General features: G+C 35.4%; 1 protein-coding gene across 1 annotated transcript in view; it reads right to left on the reverse strand.

The window, feature by feature from the left end:
- Nucleotides 1-1,315: 1,315 nt before the first annotated feature.
- Nucleotides 1,316-21,567, reverse strand: part of BARD1 (BRCA1 associated RING domain 1) — a gene marked incomplete at its 5' end in the record, with an annotated part of 67,860 nt that continues 47,608 nt past the window's right edge. The window contains 4 exons of the mRNA XM_084230431.1: nt 1,316-1,730; nt 2,982-3,079; nt 18,567-18,659; nt 19,215-19,347. Of these exons, the coding sequence (XP_084086557.1) occupies nt 1,398-1,730; nt 2,982-3,079; nt 18,567-18,659; nt 19,215-19,347 (657 nt within the window). The 3' untranslated portion in view covers nt 1,316-1,397. The remainder of the gene's footprint in view (nt 1,731-2,981; nt 3,080-18,566; nt 18,660-19,214; nt 19,348-21,567) is intronic.

The raw sequence follows: 21,567 nt of genomic DNA on the forward strand, positions 1-21,567 counted from the left end.
TGAAGGTCAGGGTCAGCAGTATATTATTTTGCTCACATAATGCATTTCTTGATATGAAAAAGTAACATGTCAAAGGAGGAAATAAGTTAAAATGTATTCTGAAATAATCAGCAGAATATCAAACTTTCAAAAAAGTGGATCTTTAAAACTCTCAGTTCAAATGCAGTCGTTATTTATCAAACTGTTCTCAAACTGGCAGTTCTCACAGTATCTCCCTTCTCGTGTCTTTATTATCATAAGACCACTCCATTTCTAGGAAGACTTTTTAAAGAATTCTGCTTCTTAAAAACTTTTTAAACTATTCACAAATGGGAACACTGAGACGGCAGCAACCTCCCAGGTTTCCCCGCTCTCGGTGTCCTGGCCGCTACCCTGCAGCCAGCACTGTCTTGGCACTGGTAAGTCCTTCCACTCCTATCTCTAGACTTGTTGTTCTGGCCTTTTGTACCTTATGGACAAAATCTGTTCAAAATCAAATAATCCCCAACTTCTGCCTCCTCGGGAATGTACGTATTTTTAAAATACCGTGAAGGAAGAAATTCAGACCTTCAAAAAAATTAATGTCGAGCAATGTCTACCAGAAAAAAACTGCTTCCTAATTTAATGTATTAACATTTGATTGACAATTTGCTGACTAGTCTAGTGAGACCTAAGAAATATTGACACTAAAATGTTAGAGAAAATGCTCAATGTATCTATACATATAGTAAATAAAGTTATAAACGGATAGTTAACACTACGTGTACACAATAAAAATGTGTGCCATGAGCCCAAGGTTGATTTTCACCAAAGAACAACACTGTTAAGGTTCAAATCATGATTGCCTGATGAATATACAAGCTAAAAATAAGGGATAAAAATGTGGAAGAGGATTCCAAGTAAATTATAAAAACTAAACACAATGAAAGAGGGAGAAAACTGTAAACAGGAGAATTTAACCCTGTGGGGAACATTTAGATCTGTACTCTATTTTTATTACAATAAAGTCAGGATAAATTATTTGACAATATTCTTCGTTTACTAAACAATGACAGGTACACTTGCTGGTGGCAGGTATGGATTTTTTTTCATCAAAGAGCATTAAACAGCTGAGACAATAATGATACCCCTTCCATATTTAACCAACAGTTTCATGCTCTCTCATTAATCTTTGATAGCTGACAATTTGAATAGAAAGACATGATGAATCAAAACATACACCAGTTTTAAAAAGAAAATTCCTTCAAAGCAATCTCAGTAAACAGAATGAATTCCTAGTCTGACACGACTTACTTTTCAAGGATAAAAAGTAATAGGAACTAGTCTACCTATTTGTAAAAATGTGAATGATCAAAACTGTGCAAATGCTGGTTCTCAGAGTCAAGTTCAATCTCAACAGTTCATCGGGTGCGGTATATTCAGCTGTCAAGAGGGAGCAACTCAAAGGACATCACACAATCTATAAACCAGCTGGAAGGAGCCATCCAGACTTTGCCCTGCCGGACCCTCTCCGGGCGATGACCGGACACGTCTTCGTAGATGATGTACTGAGTGCAGAAGCGTTGGTCGGAAGCGGGCCTGGCGTGGTAAGCCACTGTGTTGATGGTCTGGGTCACATCGCTGTCGGGCTTGGGCTTTCGGCTGAGGACCCGGCCCCCCGCAGCGTGGACAAGCTTAACAAGGTTGTCCTTTGGATGGTGCTTGTAGGTTCCCCCGAAGTAGAAGTAGCATCCATCAAATAGCTTTGGCAACTGAAATCACACCCCAAAAAAGCTTGTTGAAAGTAAATCAAAATATTTTAAAACACTGCATTTGAATGAGGAAAATAAAAACAATAGTTATGAGCAGCGAGAAGCTACTTAATGAGGTGGTGGGACAAGCTGTATTTCAACAGAACTACTTGGGTCAAGAAAAATACTAATGCAAATAAAGGTTTTGTATTTACAGTTTTTCCTGCTAAAATTCAGTCACCATGTCATGTATTTTTCACTCTTCTCACATTTTCAGTATGCTTTGTATGTAACTTCTTAAACGCAAATAAAAAAAAAAACTGTTCATCAAGCTTCTTTTATCAGAATATTTAATCTTATTTGGTGAGACTTAAACTAAAGCGTTCCTAGAGAATCTGAATCATGCTCTGGGATACTAAGCAAAGTGGGGGGCGGCCTCCAGGGTTCCTTCCAGACACATATTCCTGGGGGTACAATACTTTCTGAAACCACAGCTGGGGATCCAATTAGCTATGAAACACACTTCTGTGAGCTTTATAGGGGGGGAAAGCTTAACAATTACCTTCCATAAAAACTGTTTTTCTTCATCATTCTAATATACTTAGATATCAGTAGGATAATGGAATATTATCCATTAAAACTGCAATATATGGCAATAAAAACATATGGCAACGAAATCCAAACAGCAGCTGTATGGTTTCTTTCAAGCCACTTCCTGTATCTGAGATTTACCTCAGATTATGAAAGGTTTATGGGAACGTTCAAAATGCCTAAAATCCATTAACAGTAAGAAATTATTACCGTCTAGATTTTACTGCTCATCATGATCATCTCTCAGAATCAAATGCTTAAAATAAGCACAATTAAAAACTTAATCAGTCACCTGTACTTGCTTAAAGGGCAGGAGAAATTTTTCCTGATGGAACTAGTAATGTTAAATTATAAGCACAATGGGGCCTCCCTTGGTGGCTCAAGGGGTTAAGACACAATCTATCAGGTTATCCACAGCCACTGCAGTATAAATTCAATCCCCGGCCAGGGAGCTACCCACATGGCGCAGCAGACCTCTCTTGACTCGCCCGCTGCTCCCCTCAGCAGTGTACTTCAGTCTTTCTGCTTGTTCTGTTCCCCATTCTGCCTCTGTTGAATCCTCTCACCCACCCACCCCCATACCTTTGGCCTGTACCCCAGTTCTTGTATGTGTAAATAAATAAATCTTAAAAAAAAAAAAAAGTTATAAGCACAATGAAAGTAGTAGCAAAAGAAAAATACCAGCTGTTCTCTATTGAGCCTGCTTCTCTTTGGGCCTTCAGAAATTTCGTACTTTTCTTCCTGTTCACATTCTTTCCTTTGTAGACATGCTTTCACCCCTGACAAAAACAAGCACAAAAACAAAATAAGCATAAAGTGAGTACTACTTCTTTCTCATTGGATTTAACAATTTACCTAAATGATTTCACTTCTTCATGGTTTTTTTAAGTACTATTCTGAAATAGAAACTTTTCTTATGCCAAAACAAAATGTAATAAAATTGGTTTTCCATATAAAGAAAATACAAGAATTCTTTCCTTCAAAGAACTGAGCAATGTTGTACCAAACAATTAACACATTATAATTCCTGGAAAAACCTAAGTCAATACACTATTTCACATACAAAAATAAAAATCTAAGTTTTTTCTTCAGCAATTACTGAAATTAAGGTGAATAAAAAGTCCCTCCTTTAGAGAAGTTGGTTAACTTTTGTTGAAATATGTGTTATATTTTACATGTGTATTAGGAGGGGATATTACCCACAGGGAAATTGGATAACTTTTGTAGAACTATTATTTTAGTTTTATATGTGTATTGGGCGCTGATGCTATCAATTAAGCTTTGCTTAAGTGAAGACCATGTTTTGCGCAAAGAAACCAAATCCCTTCCTCCCAGGATTATTCAGTTAACTTTCTCACTTTCTTCTCTTCTTGTTCTTATGTCAGCTATTTAATTGGGATGTTAAGGTCCCTCACAGCTCTGAGTGGCCATTTTAAACCAGATTTCTCCCTAGACTTAGAAGCTAGCAGCATTTGGATCAGATGAGGCTGATCCAATTATATAGGCTGAAAACTCGAGAGATTTTTCAAACTGCCATGTTATGTCCAGTGTTCTCTTTTGTTAAAAATAAACACTGTCAGCTACAAAATAAAAAAAGCCCCTCCTTTAATTTCTCCCACTATGGTTTGACCTTGAGCTCATCATCCACAATATTCACCTGGGTGGTTATCTGTCTCACCCCCTGCTGGACTGGAAAGAATCTGACACGTGTGTTAGTCCACAGCACCTGGCTCAGCTGGTTGCACAACGGGGGCTCCACAGTAGTATTTGTTAAAATAAATGATAAGCAGAGCCAGGGACATATTTGGGATTTGACAGGTACATAGTCTATAGATGATAGATGGGCAGGGCTTTGCAGCAAACAGAGCCTTCTGCTACCTTGAAAGTTTGTTCACACTTCCCAGGTTAAAACGCTCAAGGCACTGGTACTGGTGAGGGTCACTCTACTCACTGGCTCCTGGGTGGCAAAAGCCTGAAACAGAGATAATGTACCCTCAGGAGTGCCCAAGACCAGTCATGTGGGAGGACACTGGCAACTTGTTCTACATGTTGGTATATTGCCTGTCACTTAGAGAGGGAGCTCATGATACATACCTGTATATTTTATATCAACCATGCTCTAATTTTAATAATGCTATGTATCATCAATATATCATGCTTTTGTTTTTGATGGTAAGTAAACTATGTTTAGAATTTGGAGTCAAATGACTTAACTAATCCAATTACTTGTGCTGGGATAATTATTTAAACTCATCTGTTTCTTTGCCTATGGACAAAAAGAAAACGAAAAATAGTACCCATTTCACAGGATTACTGTGGATAAAATGTAAAAAGCATTCTGGAAACTGAGTACGATAATAAATATCTTCAATATAAAACAAATCATTCACACAATTTGCTGTCTTTGAAGATTATTTTGCTCAATAACCTCAGTTTGATCACTGGAGAAACTCCATGGTGATAGGAAATCATCCATTTTCATTTGTGCATTCTCCAGCTTTTTAATATACTTTCCCATATAACAGAAACTTAATAGCAGAGGTTATTGGTAAAGTTGGGACAGTAGTTCAGGTCTTCTCACTTGCTGTCTAGTATTGTTACTATAAAGAAAAATATTCTCATAATATTCACTATAGACATAACCAGTGAAGAATTCTATGCACACCAATTAAAATTATTACAGTACTAGTTACAGTTCACACTCTGAACTGTTTTAATTTGGAATATCAAAATGTTACAAGTAACACTTGAAATCCAATAGAAAATATTTATAGCTGTCTAAACCTAGGCTTTTGATTGAAAATCAGACACATTTGCTAAAAATACATTGATTAACCATATTTTGACAAACTGAAAAAAATGCAATGATAAATTCTATCCAGCTGATACCTACCTTTTTTTTTTTTAAGTTTTTTTTTAATTTATACATTAGCTGGGGTACAGGCCAGAGGCACTGGAGGGTGAGAAGATTCACCCTCTGGTGAATCCACATACATCACACCCAGTCCCTCACACCTCTGGCCCACACCCCAGTTCCTGTATGCATAAATAAAAAAGATAAATCTTAAAAAAAAAAAAAAAAAAAGGAGAATTGTAACAGGGTGGTCCCCAGGAAAAGGGGAAGTTCCAGGTTCCCCGCCCCACCCAAGGAGGGTAGAGCTAAAGAGGAGAAGCAGCAGATGAGACTGAGAAAGGAAGGAAGCAGGATGGAGAGCCAGAAAGAGACCTGAAAGAGGCACATGGAGTAGACAGACACATGAAGAAATTGTGCTTGCCTTTTGGTCCTGGACTGGTTGAAAACACATGGGTGAGAGACCCGTGGGAAGGATAAAATGGCAGCTTTTAGCTTGATTTTGCTCTTTTCCTTCCAAACTTATCCAGTTGTTTCTGAGCCTTTTCTGTGGGTCCCCACGGAAAGGTGCTTTAGACTTGTGGCAGGCTTTCAGGCCTTGCTCTGGGCCAATTGCGTCTGGGTGGACTTTTACCCACAAGAGGATGGGTAACTTTGGGTGCTTGATAAAGAAACTATATTCTTTGCCTTTCCTGTGTTGTTTACTAATTGTATTAAAGTTCCTTCCCATTAAAGTCTCATAGGTTTTGTCTTGATGTGGCGGATGGCAGAACCTATTCAGAGCAGGCAGGTTTGGGAGCTCTGGGGTGCCCCTCTCCCTGCCGTGTAACAGAATGACTGCACAGCATAAGGACCACTAGGAGATTCCGGACACTGCACAAGCCTGCAAATTTCACCCTTTCTGAGCCTACAGGTGATCTGACACAAAGAACATAACAGTTTCAGAACTGCCTTTGATACACAATTAGATTCATTTGTGGATGAGAAAGAAAAGGTCACTAGAGCTATTAAAAATTATCTCAAGAGCAAAAACCATCAATGGAAAAAACAAATTCAAGATTTTCCAAGAGTTTCTCTGTAACAGTTTATTTCAGACTAACCCAGACTTTATGAAATACCACTTTTAACTTTCTTCTCTATTACCCCAAAGTGACATATTAGTAAAATGTCATCTCCATACATGAGTGAGTATGCAGAATTGGAAGGAAGGCAGATCGAGATGGGACTGAAAGCAGTGGCACTTTTTGAGGGGAAAAAAATGTTTAAGACCTTCTTATTAGGTTTATCTTACTCAAAGCAATCCTATAATACTTAGTTTTTTTAAATATCGAGACTCAAAATTTAAGACAGATAAAACTTTGGCAATCTACTCTTATTTTACAGATTTATAAAATTAAGTGCAGAACATAAAATCACTTACTAAGATCATCAAAAACAACAAAGTTACATATTAACTATTTCCTAACACAGCAGTCCCACTCCAGTACCCTTTTCATATCATATCTGTGTAGCATCTAATATGTACAAAAGGAGTCACAGCCTCAGTCACAGCAGTCTATTCATTTTTTTTAATATTCCTGATATTTCCTGCCACATCCTATTTCAATTATCTAGTCCTAAACTTTACTAAAATCTGTACTAGAATGCCTTATCTTTTCTTTAAGTACGCAATGATAAATGATATAAAAACCTATTGCTTTATTTTCCATCAATAATTTTGAAATTCAACTTTTAAGCAAAGGTGCCATTAAGACAATCCCAAGTCATAACACATGGCGGCAAAGAAAAATCCCTACTTTTGTCAAGAACTTGATGGGTCTTGAATATCTGTCACAAAGTCAACTAAGGAACAAAGGTCAAGTGCTACCGACAAACATGAAAAGATTCATGTTTTTCAGATTCCGCTTTTCCGTCAGTTCAAACATAAAATGGCTAACCTTTTGTAGAATATAAAGTGCAGAAGCAGATCTGACTGTCAGAAAGATCATAAAAAAGAAAAATACTCCTTGATATTTATTTCAATGTGTTAAAAGCAAAATCAGTTTCTTGAATAAAAATGTCTGAATGCAAAGTAGATTCTGAAAACAATGTAAAAACAATATTTTAAAAGCTAGCAATCAAATATTCTGGAAGTATTATAGATCTAGATTTACTAGTGAAGTTGGCTTCAAAAACACGAAAAATACTAGTGAAGTGGGAAATGGTGCACAACCAGTTTTATTTACTTTTATTTCAGGTATTGAAAAGATGTGAAGTAGAATTATTTAATAATTTTAAATAGTAAAACATCTTTAAGAAAACACCAAACATCATGATATTGCTTCACTATTGCATCCTTGGGCACAAATGAGTAGAATGTATCTATAAAACTCATTATTTGCATGTAAGTTACTTTCAAATTTCTTTTCATCACCTAAGTATGTGCCTCCCTTTGTGTATTTCTAATGATATTTGCAGAGCATTCAAAAACAGGATCTGTAGATGAATGAATATGACAATATATCAAAAATAAGTATTGAACATTTAATACTCCTCTGATATCTACCTTAACAAATGACTGGCTAATGTCTCATATAGAAATAAAAAAAAAAAAAAGCTGGGCCTGTACTATACTGGATGCTTATTCATTTTATCAATTTGGCTTATAATTTTAAATGTCAAAAAATCAAGTGAAAATGTCATCTATTAATTCTGACAATGTGCTGGCATTAGTCAATCAATAGAATGTGTCCTTAACAGATACTAGAAAGTAGTATGGCATCAGGAAAAATGACATGGCACAAACCAAGAAGGCAATGGGGAAGACTTATACTTTCATAGTATAAATATGTCTCATGGCATAAAACTTTCATTTATATAGCAGCTGCTCTGAAAAGCAGGGCAAAAAAAAAAAAAATCCAAATTTCTAATTACAATTACTGAGCAGAATGAATACAACTTTCTGATAGCCTATCCTAATAGACAATCTCTAGCTCCCTGTGCCACTTAATACCAAGAAAAGAAGGATGCTAAGCAACAATGTCTAGATCCATAACATGTTTGAACAGTGACAAAGTGTTTTGTTAAAGTTGTTGTGACAGCATTAAATATTGTGAATTTTTTAAAAGCCGAGAGTGACTTGTAGATTGCAACTGAAATTGCAAGTAGGTCCAAACAGACAATAATGAAAAATGAGGAAACTGATTCTGTAGAATCAAGTTGTGTAGATTAAACAAATAGGACAATTCACATTATACCTAGAAACACAAAAAATAGATGGCTATGCTAGACTAAACCAAATAAACTACATACTCTGGCCTTTAGACAGACAATTTGACACTTGCGATGCTTTCATCTCATCAACTCTTCATTTCATCGATAAGGAAATTTAAGTCTTAAGAGATTTAAGCTGCTTTTGCACTGGCACAACTAAGATGAGGATTTGGATATCCTCCAACTCCTAAATCAGTTGTTAAAAATCTTTAATCTTTATTCTTTATCTTATTAAGAAAATAAAGAATTTAAGTAAATGCCAGATATTCTCAGATTTAATTTATTGTACCTCTTTTACAATAAATCACATGAACATGATTAAGTAGGAGAGAGATTAAAAGACAAGAGATAAGCCAAAAAGTATTACCAAATGGCAAAAATTGCTTACCAAAATACCTAGAGCAAGGGGGTATGGGGAGAACAATGCATTTGGCTTTGTATCCAATGAGCAATGAATTTATCATATTCTTACAGGTGCAAAAGCCCACTCTCTAACTTGCAAGTTACAGAATAAAAATGTCCATTTTCAATAACTGCAAAATTGTATCAACTTCCTAATGAACTTCTATTGAGATAAACCAACTAACTGATTTACTAAACAAGAAATAAGAATGAAATACCTTGAGCTTTCAGCAATTTAAATAGTGATACATTAATGCCATTAATGAGATGAATCTACAGTCAAAGTATTACTTAACTAATGAGCTTAAATGACTAATGATATTTTAAGTTTTATTTACTCAAGTTAAACTGCAGTAAGAATTCTTCATCCTGTTTTCCATGTTAAATATCAGAACTTTCACAATTCTCCTAGACAAACTCATCTAAAGTACAACATAGACTATAATCTTTAATCCCTATACATACATCAAAATTTTTAAAAAGGTCATTTTCCAACAATTTAAAGATACAATTTAACCAAAATGTTTTACATTTGTAGTATTACTTAATAAAATTCATATTATTCCATCATCTGCCACTAAAAAGTTTGACAGAGAAAAGTGGACTCTTATTCTCTCTTTTGAAGAAATAAAATGTTATCTATAAGACCACTTTTTGGCTTCCTCATCTAATAACTTCCAAACTGAAATGACTTCACTTAAGTTGTATCATGTATATAAACACCTGAAGTTCCTGCAATCGAGAATAATATATACCTTAAAATGTCAAACTACTGTCCTTATAAAATATTTATTATCCTTATCTCACCTTTCTTATTTTTCATGTATTCTATTATATTTTAAGATTTTTGACTGAAGCTATCATTTTGCAGAAACATAGGAATGAGTACCTATCTTATTAGAATTAAGAGATTCTTTTAGCCCAGATGTATTCGTGCTCATGCCTGCCATTTCAGGTAAGCTTTCATTCTGCCCTGATTTTATTACTTTCTTGTATGTAGGTAAGCAGCTCGATTCCCAAAGTACTGCTATGCTCAAAGTCATTAGCTCAAAGTCATTAAGGCAGCTCTGGTACCTTAGCAAAGCCTGGAATCTTTGCATACTAATGCAGCTTATGAATCCGGGCTACAATAATTTTTATAAAAGCTTGCATTATACAGAAAGGTATTCCTTTATCCTAAATCTCTAGTAACCTCTCCCACCTCATAAATGCATGTATTTTTTCACTTAAGCTGCATGAACCACTAATTCATGAATTATATTAAGTTTAGTCACTTTTCCTACTTTCAAGAAGGAAATAAAAATTCATACAAGTGGGAATAGAAAAAACAGATTTCCTGAATCCACAGCACCACAGAAATTATTATAAAATACAATGAACACGAGAGAAAGTTTCAAAATGGAGATCTGTTAAATGTTCAAAGGGGAGGAATTATCCTCCTATGGAAGACCATGGAACTTGTTCCCTCTCTTCAAAAGCTAGAACAGTAAATAAATACATATTGTTATTCTTCTGAAGATACAGCTATGTGTAACTGAAATAGCACTGACAATCAGAAACAAAAATCACTCTCTGTTAAAAGCAAATATCCTAAAAAAAAAAATAAAATGAAAACACAGAAAATACATCATTACTATAGAGCAAGACCAAAAACCCTACTGTTGGCAGAGTCAAACAAGGCACTTATGGAACTGAAGATAACAACTGCTAATTAGTAAAAGGAATGCTGAAATATTTACCTCCTTCTTCTATTCAAAATGAAACAAGTTTTGAAAACAAAAAGGATTGCTTTTAGTTGCTTTTACTTTAGGTTTTCTACTCACCTGGGCCATGTTATCACTAAACTAGAAAAAAAGGAATCATAAGAGGAAATCTTTTACAACAGTGACAAAAATAGAAAAATAACAATCGGAAAACTTAGTGACAGGTAAAAGAAATAATCCAATATTATGAAATTCTATAGTAAAGAATGAAATGACAATGAACTGAAAGTTAGACATGCAAATTAAAAACTAAATGCTCCAGTCATGCCATCTAAAGCAACTAACTTTGGGAAATCACAGAAAGTACTGTCACAAATCATTCCACACATACATCATTTAATAACTAGTTATTTCTAGCTATATTTTAAGCCAGTATTCTAATTATATTTATATTCTAAAACCCTATGTTATGAATAATAGTATCAAAATAATCCTCTTCACAAATGTGGCTAAAGATCACACTCAGTCTAATATCCAAAATTTATAAAAAAATATTTTTAATCATACTTTGTATTTCCTTTCAGTCACATATTTATACTTCAAATATTTATGTAAGAACTTCTATTGTGACTAGGGAAATCACCATATCAAAATGTATTTGCTAAGTCTGCATAACAGGTATAAAAGGTCTGGTGTGTCACATTGGAGAAATAGGCATACACAGGTTCTAATTTCCCTGATTAAAACAGAAGCCTTTACCTATTCAAGTAATTTTTAGGAAAGACTTAAAAAAAAGATATACTCTCTAGTTATTATTAGAATTTGATGTGGAATAACAGTATCTCTCATTTATTGCTGATGGGAATACAAAATGGTACCGCCATTTGGAAAAGCTTGGCAGTTTCCTACAGAACAATTTCACTCTAGGTACTGATACTCCAAAGACTTGAAAATTTATTTTCACACCTGCATGTGAATGTTTATAGCAGCTTTAAAGTGAAAATTTAGAGTAATGAACTTGTCCCTTAATAATGAACAGATAAACAAATTTTGGTACAATTATTCAGCAATAAAAATGTGGGATATTATTCAGTGATAAAGAGAAATGAGCTACCCAGCCATAATAAAACATGAATGAATCTTAAATGCATTTTGCTAACTGGGGAAAAAAACCTAGTCTGGGCCTCCATGGTGGCCTGGGTTAAGTCTCAGCACTATTATTACCCCTGAGGCCTGAGTTCAATGCCTGGCCAAGGAACTAATCCACATATGGCACAGCAGACCTCTCCTGTCTCGCTCGCTGTTTAGATTTGCCTGTTCTGCTTCCCACTTTGTCTCTGGTGAATCCTCTTACCTCCTGCACTTCTGGCCTACACCCCAGTTCTTCTGTACATAAATAAATAAATCTTTTAAAAAAAAGAAAACCTAGTCTGAATAGGCTAACACTATACGTTTTCAATTATGACATTCCGTAAAGAGAGAACACCTGTTAAGAGGATTTGTTAGCAGAGGTTTGAGGACAGTGTACATGTGTTGATAGGTAAAATGGGTTTTTATTTATTTATTTTAAAGATTTATTTATTTATTTATACAAGCACTGGGTACAGTCAGAGACACAGGAGGGTGAGAGAATTCACCAGAGCCAGAGCAGAGAGTAGACCAGGCAGAATGACGAAGTACACTGCTGAGGGGAGCAGCAGGCGGCAGGAGAGGTCTGCGCGCCATGTGGGACCCTCCTCCGGTGGCAGGGGAGCAGCCAGGGATTGAACCGGCGCTGCAGAGGCTGCGGGCAGCTTCGCAACCCAGCGCTCAACCGCTGCGCCACCAGGGAAGCCCTAAAATGGGTTTTTAGGTTAGCCGTAAAATGGGTTTTTAGGTTAGCCCTAAAATGGGTTTTCATACTCTCCTGTATGAAACACACCTGTCAAAACTCATGGAATTTTACAGCACAAAGAGTGAACCTCAATGCAGACAACTTATAAAAAATCATTTAGGAGATGTTGTAGATCCCAGCCTGGAGTGCAGAATGGGAGCAAATTATCCAGTCATAATACAAATGTCTGAGACAACTTCACAAAAGAGAGTCAAGAGGTAAGGTGCTGACAAAGTAACTTTAAAAATGAGTGAAAACAGTGAGACTAAACGCAACAAAAAATGCATATAAGTACTGTAGTCTCCTTAGTAAAGCTGCTGTCCATGGGAGTACCAGTTAACTCTGATTCTGCTATATTACAGACTAGAATTGAACCATTTTGTCCTTGCTAAGCAAACATTAATACCAGATGTTGCTTTCTAACACTGTTCTCTAATAAAAAGACCAGGACCCGCGTGAGAAATGGCCTACTAGGACTGGGTATTAAGATGAGCCTAGGACATCTTGCAGTACCAAAAAGCAAGAAAGTACCCCAACTCACTACTCCCCAAAACACACACAAATATGGGGGTATGTCAAAAGGCAGGGATACAAGAGTCAATTGAAAGAGCTTCCAATGGCCAAACCTGGAAAATTGTGAGCAAGAAAACAAAGCAGAAATGGACTATAACCCAATGCATAAAATACATAATCATGAGCTCATGCCAATATAAATAAATTATTACTTAAACAAGTAGGAAAACAGGAAATAAATCTCCCATGAAAAGAAAAAAAAAAACTCAAGGGCCTCCCCTGGTGGCACAGGCGGTTGAGAGCGCCACACTGTGAAGTTGTCTGCAGCCTTGGCAGGGCCAATTCGATTCCAGCCAGTGAGGGTCCCACATGGTGTAGCAGACCTCTCCTGTCGCGCCCGCTGCTCCCCTCAGCAGTGTGTTTCATCAGTCTGCCTGTTCTGTTCCCCGCTATGTCTCTGGTGAGTCCTCTCACCCTCCCGTGCATCTGGCCTGTGCCCTGGTTCGTGTATAAATAAATAAATAAATAAATCTTTAAAAAAAAAAAAAAAGAAAGAAAAAGAAAAAAAACCTCAAATAATTCATGTAAACACTCCATCCTCAGAGTTTCAGAGGCAGGCCATAATTCCCCACTACATGAGCTTGGGCTGCACCAGAGCCGACCCCTCAAAGAGCACAGTATGGGGGGGGTTATAGCAGAGACACTTCACAGTATAGCCCTGACACGCTACTTCATCTAGGTGATAGGGTCAACACCAGGGGTATTTGGTTGTGTTCAGCATGCACCTTTGATGTGATGTGACCAGAACGGTATGTTACCCCAGTCTAGTCATGAGAAAATTATTAGACAAATCCCAATTAGGGACAGCCTACAAAATGCCTGCCAATACTCTTCAAAACTGCCAAAGCAGTTAAAAACAAAGTATGAGAAATTTTTGTAGCCAACACGGCCATAAGGAGACATGAAAGCTGAATGTAACGGTATCCTGGATGGATCCTGAGACAGGACATTAGGTAAAAATGTAGTAAATCAGAACAAAGAACATCATTTAATTTTAATAATGATATATTAATTTATTAATTGTAACAAATACGCCACACTAATGCAAGATGTTAATAACAGAAACTGGGCATGGGGTATATGAAAATCTCTGTAATATCCTTTCAACTTTTCCATAGATCTATAACTTCTTTTAAGTATATTTAAAAATGGAGTAAAAAAGAACTTAAGAAGTAGACTTTCTTCCTAGAGAACTAGCATCCATTTAACAGACAGATTGCTTTTAAACTAGTATAAACAAACAGGCCTCTACCTACCAATCCACCACTATTTTCCTTTGACTGTATCTTTGCTGTATGCATTCTCACTTGTACGTATTGTTCAAAGGGACAATAAACTTAGCTTGCGCTTTTTTAAAATTTAAATAATCGTTTTTGTTTTAAGTACTTCAATCTTAATCACATGAAAATATGAATTTCTTCAGAAACTCTCCTTAAGGATTGCAGACGTTTAAAAAAATTCTCTCATATTTAAGTTATTCCTTCTATTTGCTATTGAATACAAAAAGTTCTTTTTTCTGTATTATTTGCTCAAGGTGAATATTCAGAAGTGGGGCCACAATCCTGTATTACTTAAGGGGAGGGGGGATTAGTGGCAAGAACTGCATCCTCAGGCAATTTCTGTTGTGTCCACACCACAGAGGAACTTACAGCTCCCAGGCATGAGGCTCCCAAGACCACCACAGAGCATGTGATCCACTGTTGACCACAGCATCATCACGCAACACCAGAGGGTATTAGATCAAAGGATTATTTTTTCCCTAGGAGAATCTTTGGTAAAGGAATCTGTATGCAAAAAGTTGCCTAATCAATCTTAGCTGATGGTTTAGTATGTTTATTTTTTGATGATTAAGTTTAAATAAAATAAAAATTACATTTATTTTAAAAACTCCACAGCATTCTCAATATCCATTTTAATATATATGAAAATATATTATAATACGTAAGTGTTGGCTTACTAATTTGACTATGAGGTTATTTATAAAATGATGAATAATGACTGTCAGGTTTTCATACTTCCCAACAAAAACAAAAAAACCACCCACTTGGTTCTTCCTCACACTACAGATATAAGTCTAGTACAAAATGTCTGGCATATTCCTACAGCAATTCCCTTAGGTAATGAGGACCTCCAAATCATCTACAGCAAGTTTCATTTAAACTTAGATGAGAGTGGGGGCAAGGAAAGATTATTAAAGAAAAGATGACAACCATCTGCTCTCCCCTTCACAATGAGAAATGAAGAGGCAGAATTAAATTTAAAAGAAAAAAACTAGGGGAGGATATTTTGAAAGCAATGTACTAAAAGAAATGGATCAATAAAAGATATCTTAACTTTTTGAAGGCTAGTTTATGTTTGGAATGAGTTCCCTCTTATTCATACTCTAAGAAATGAACAAATGACTTATTCTATTATTGTCTGTTCTTCCAGTCTAGACACCTCTTTACCAAACTTTATTTTGTACAGAGATAGTTACTAGTTGCCTGTGTGGAATTAGTACCAAAACTAGGAGTAAAGCAGTATCCCAGAAGACACAGATTTAACTCTTAATATCGCTATCTCCCATTTCTCTAAAATAAAAGATAAATATCAGACTAAAATATCTATGAGACAGAATGGCTATAACAGTATAATTATAGCCTGTTGTATGACTTTATGCTAAGTCTATGAATTGTGACATTTTAAGGTACTTTAAATGTATAATATAGGACAATAAAAGATCAATTAAGATTAAGCATTTAAAAACAAAAACAGAAAACCTTAGCTAAAACTGAATCCAATGGATCTTTCTCAATATCCATTTTAATACATATGGAAGCAAATTATAATACGTACGAGTTGGCTTATTAATTTGACTATGAGGTTATTTATAAAATGATGACTAATGACTATCAGGTTTTCTGTTAACGTGATCAGACTCCTTCTGTTAATTTGTTTAAATTAATTTGTTAAATGAACTTTACAAAGATAAAGTTTCCTCTCAAATCCACTTGGCTAATGAAAAGTGTCATAAAAAAAAACATTAAATATTTCTACATAGTTAAGCCAGTAAAGATTTTATCTACCAGCTAGTTAATGGATACCCTGAAATAGAAAATCTAGAAAACCACATTTCCTTAATATAGATGGTTTTCAACAAGATCTGAATAACAACTAGATTTGAGTAGCTGAATACCTTTAAAATCAGACCGAGATGCCTAATGCTAAGAACAATATAGAAAATAGGAGAAAATATTTCTTAGGAAAAGATATTTGAGAGCCAGTGACTATTTAAAGTAGATGTCTCAATCCCTGAACCTATTTCTCATCAGACTCTATATTAGAAAATATAGGGATTTCAATAAAAAATACCAACCATCCTTTATCCTAAAAGAACCACTGATATTGGCTTAACATTATTCACTGTCTTGAAAAATCACCCAATAGCCCACTACTCAGTCAGCTTGAATCCCTCAGTGATTCTATAAAAATGGCATGGCCCAGCCATTAAAGTGAGAAAACTTCTACTTCTTGAAGAAGTCAGATTTTATGGAAATAAATCATGTAGACTGTACGGTAACCAGTTGCAAGTTCAGCAGATTCATAAGAACTAGACTCAAAGTTATGTCCTAACATTCAAAATTCCACTCGGCTTCTTTATTACTGAGACCTTACTGTTATGAAAATCTATTCTTTCCTGTAACCACTGGCAAGGTTTTTGGCACAGATTCAGTACAAAAACATCTAGAATCAGAGAACCATTTGAAATCAATTTTTAAACACTGAGGACTAATAACACTTGCTACAGATATAAATGGATAGACTAAAAAATTAGAGTGACACAAAAAAAATTCTATGTAAATGGCTAATCAGTTCAACTGCTTGTCATACTTTTTAAGCTGGTCATGACTGGCAGAAACTAGTAACAGAGATTGATGAGAACAGATGGAGTGGTGTTGGTAGTCACAGTCACTTAGCTGGATCAGACTGCATCAGTGGAGACCGGCATCACAAGAAAAGTGGTAGCTGCATTTTAAAAGGACATGAATACCAATTGCTAAAAGGAAACTGTTTTACAAACCAAATTAACTTCAAACTGGAGATTAAATTAATAATATAATTAAGATCTTGATAAATCAAGCATTTCTACCATAAAACTTACAAAGCAGAAGCCATAATGTTTTTTAAGACTAATTCTAATCCATCATTTGCTTCTTAAAATAAGTTTCATTAACTCATTTTGTTCTTTTAACTTTTTTTAACATTTATTTATTTATTTATTTATTTATTCATTCATTCATTCATTCATTCATTCATTCATTCAAGCACTGGGTACAGTCAGAAGCACAGGAGTATGAGAGAATTCACCAGAGCCAGAGCGGGGAGCAGAGCAGGCAGAAGGACTGAAGCACACTGCTGAGGGGAGCAGCGGGCAGCAGGAGAGGTCTGCGCGCCATGTAGGACCCTCCTCTGGTGGCCGGGGAGCAGCCGGGGATCGAACCAGCGCTGTAGAGGCTGCTGGCAGCTTCGCAACCCAGCGGTCAACCGCTGCGCCACCGGAGAGGCCCCTTTTAACTTTTTAATTGAAATAATTACACATAGGCAGCTACAAAGAAATGCAAAGAAATGTGCAAGTCCCACACACCTTTCCTTCAGTGTCAAAGCTAACATCTTCGACAACTGTAGCGCAATATCAAGACCAAGAATCTGACATTATTACAAACCACTGAGCTTATCCAGATTTCATAAGCTATATATGTGTAAGTATATACAGAGCTAAGCAATTTATTCACATGTGTAGACTTGGGCAATATAACCACCACTAGGATCAAATACTCAACTGTGTCATCACAAAACCCCTTATGTAACCACTTTATTGCTAGTATTATTTTTTAAAGAATTAGCTAACAAAAAGTCATTTCATTGTCCTATTTTAGCTGGTTTATCAAAAGTAGACACTTCTGCTCCCCAGGAGTAAGAAATAACCCTGTAGGAGCTTTTTCTTTTGTTAACTCCTGTATGAATCCAAGACTTAAAAAAGCAAACAAGAAAGAGGTCAAAATATGAAAGGCAATTTGGAAGGTGGTGATAATTGACTACCAACAAAAAGAGGTTAATGGGGCTATATTTTCAGTGGAAGTTCAGATAATGGCTGAAGTAACTGCCCCAAATTGGGATAATACAAAGCAGGCCAAATTTCCCAACAGCATCCTAAAATATACTGACTTATTTAAGAAAGCTATAAGGTGTTAAACAGGTGAAGTTTTTAGAAATCATCAAGGGGAAAAAAATATTATTCCATAATCATATATTTAAACATTATTTACTAAGGTAAATCTATCATTTCACAGTAATATAGGTTGCTTAGGCTTACAAGTCCACTATAGAGTCCATTTTCTCTTTATTAAAATAGCTAATATCAGAGAAAAATTTTAAAACCAGAATATATCTCCAGACATTTACCAAGAATATTTAAATGACATCATTAATAAGATTTTTCAAAATGCAGTGACTAACCAGAGATAAGGAAATTAGCATAAATTCCTTAAATAATTATTGGCAGAAGTGCGCTATAAAAAAAATCAAATGTATACTTAATTCATTTTGTAATTCTCCCAAATCCCAAAACTTACATTCAAATTTTAGGATCCAGCATCCACTGAGAATCCCAAGCATACATTTTAGGGTACTCTGAACTGTGTCACCAGGAACAATGACATGAGTTACTAGAAAACACAAAATACAGCAAGAGAAACAGATATAGAAAAATATAATTCTTTAATTAGCCTGCTTTTTATAATCAGTAAGTTTACATTTTATAAACATATCTGAATTTCTTTCAAAGTCAACAATTTTTATGGTTAGGATATGTCTTTTTCATTTAGTATCATTCTCTAACCCAGCCACCAAGAAGAAAAATTAGACCCCAAATCATAAGTCACATTTAGCAAATTCAATTTTTGTCTTTATTTTCAAATTATAACAAAATAATTTAAAGCATTATATTGCACTGCAACTTGTCATTAACAAACTCACAAATTTGCTCTTCTGACATACTGTTCTAAAAATTACATGCAAGGTTTAAACTTTACATTCTTAACTAAAATTAAGCCCATAAGCAGTTCATAACTATACAAACATTTTAAATTTCTTGTAAGATTTAATGCATACAATGGTATCCCAATGGCTAAAACATACATAAATTGATAAAGGGAGTTCTACAAAGCAATTTTATACTTAAAAAAAAGTTTTTTTTCTATCAAACAAATAAAATTTCTCACCAGAATTGTCAAATTCGGCACATTTTTTAGCTTTAAGAATTGCTGCAAGCTCACTGAGCATTTTCTGTTGTTCTGAAGAAAGTCCACTACCTATGAGTACAAGAGGTCCATCCCTACGCTGACCAGTGTTCATCTGTTAATAAAAAAGGAGATGCCATAATCTTAAACACATTTAAAAACTAGAAGAGACTAAATTGACCTTATTAGCTTAAAATTCATTGTTTAGCTTTACTCAGTATATTAATAGTAATTCCCAAAATTTCCATTGAATCATCATAATGTTAATTCATTTGATATTCAATGCATTTGAGTAATTATTTTTTTCTTTCTTTATCCCCTCTCCCATCAATAAAACACTACTTGGGACAGTGCTCCATAACACAGGGCATCTGTTTACTTGATTGTAAATGGGGTTTTGCTAGAACCATTTCTGTCACCAGCAGCTTTTTTCTTTTTTTCTAAACAACCCCAAGTATTCTCTTAAAATTATCAATTCCCTGTCTCACCTTCCACTAATTTATTTGCAGTGCAGTTAAACTCAACTTTGCCTGTTTAAACTGAAATTTTGTGAAAAATCAAAGAATACTAACTTCTGTAACCGTACTGATCTAAAAAATAAAAACATTTTTATGATCAAAATCATTACTTCTCTCAAAAACCAAGAAGATGGGGGCCTCCCTGGCGGCGCAAGGGGTTAAGACTCAGCACTATCAAGCTATCCACAGCCACTGTAGCACACGTTCAATCCCCAGCCAGCAAGCTAACCCACATGGCACTGAAGACCTCTCCTGTCTCACCCGCTGCTCCCCTCAGCAGTGTATTTCACTAGATCTGCCTGTTCTGCTCCCCATTCTCTCCGGTGAATCCTCTCACCCCTCCCCCCCACCTCTGGCCTATACCCCAGTTCTTGTATGCATAAATGAAAATAAAAAATCTTTAAAAAAAATAAAAGCAAAAGAGTCAAAGAAACAATGACAGTATCTTCAATATCTACAACAGAAATTTAATAAATGGAAACAGGAGAGTTAGCCAAAAGCCACTCTGATAAAAGAAAATGATCTAGCAACGAACTAAAGGTAAACCAGCATTAATGTGCTATAGAAAAAACTGAAATACAAACACAAGACATAGGACCCTAACTTGTGTGGGAGTGTGGCTATCTGGGACACCTGGGTTCTGAAGAGCTCTGAAGACATGAGTGAAACACTGAAGGTTTACTCACTGGTATAATTCAGCAACTAAATTTTATTTATTTATTTTTTAAGATTTATTTATTTATTTATACAAGCACTGGGTACAGTCAGAAGTGTGGGAGGGTGAGAGAATTCACCAGAGCCAGAGTGGGGAGCACAGCAGGCAGACTGATGAAATACACTGCTGAGGGGAGCAGCAGGCACGGCAGGAGAGATCTGCGCGCCATGTGGGACCCTCCCTGGCCAGCCGGGGATCAAACCGGCGCTGCAGAGGCTGCGGGCAGCTTCGCAGCCCAGCGCTCAACTGCTGCGCCACTGGGGAGGCCCTTAGCAACTGAATTTTAAAAAGCTCTCATTTAAATACTCACTTCACATATCAGAGTGGTAACAATTTCTCCAGTCTGATGCATTATAGTATTAATTGTTATCTAAATCAACAATATCTAAATTGTTGACTACCTATACAAACATATCCATCTAAATAATTCACTCATTCAAAATACATTAAGTGGGTCAACTGTGTATTAAGCAAGTATGTATATAAGACATTTTTTTTAAAAAGATTTTTATTTTTAATGTCAGTATTTAGCACTTAGAAGTTCAGTTTCCTGAGTTAATTATTCCTCTAAGATTCAAATTACAAAGGTTTTACTAGACATGATACACACATCACATATTCCTACTCTATTTTTATTCCTTTCCCATTCATTAAATTGTAAGATCACATAACCATATCTAATCTAAATACCGTAAACACACCTTAACCTGAAAATAGTTCAGCGTACTTTTATAAATTGTTCAATTACTATAGGATAATACCAAAAAATAGTATTTTCAAATATCCTTGTCAGTTATACAAGTAAATGACATCAAGATAGTTCTAAGTGGAACACATTGCTTTTCAATTTATATAACTCCATTTCAGCTCAATTGGTTCTCTGCACAAAATTCAAGAATGAATGATATCAGTTCTAAATATAGTACATGACACTATTTCCACCAACCCAAGGAAAGCACCAAAGTGGGTCAAGCTTTTTTCTATCACAGTTTCTTAATTTTAATAAAAAATAGAAACGGCACTAATTTCTCATAGTTAAGCAATGTTATGGGAAAAAAAAATAAATAAAAACAAACAGCTGCCAAAGCCACATGTCTGATTT

The sequence above is a fragment of the Talpa europaea genome, assembly GCF_964194135.1.
Source record: "Talpa europaea genome assembly, chromosome: 1".
Taxonomy (NCBI): domain Eukaryota; kingdom Metazoa; phylum Chordata; class Mammalia; order Eulipotyphla; family Talpidae; genus Talpa; species Talpa europaea.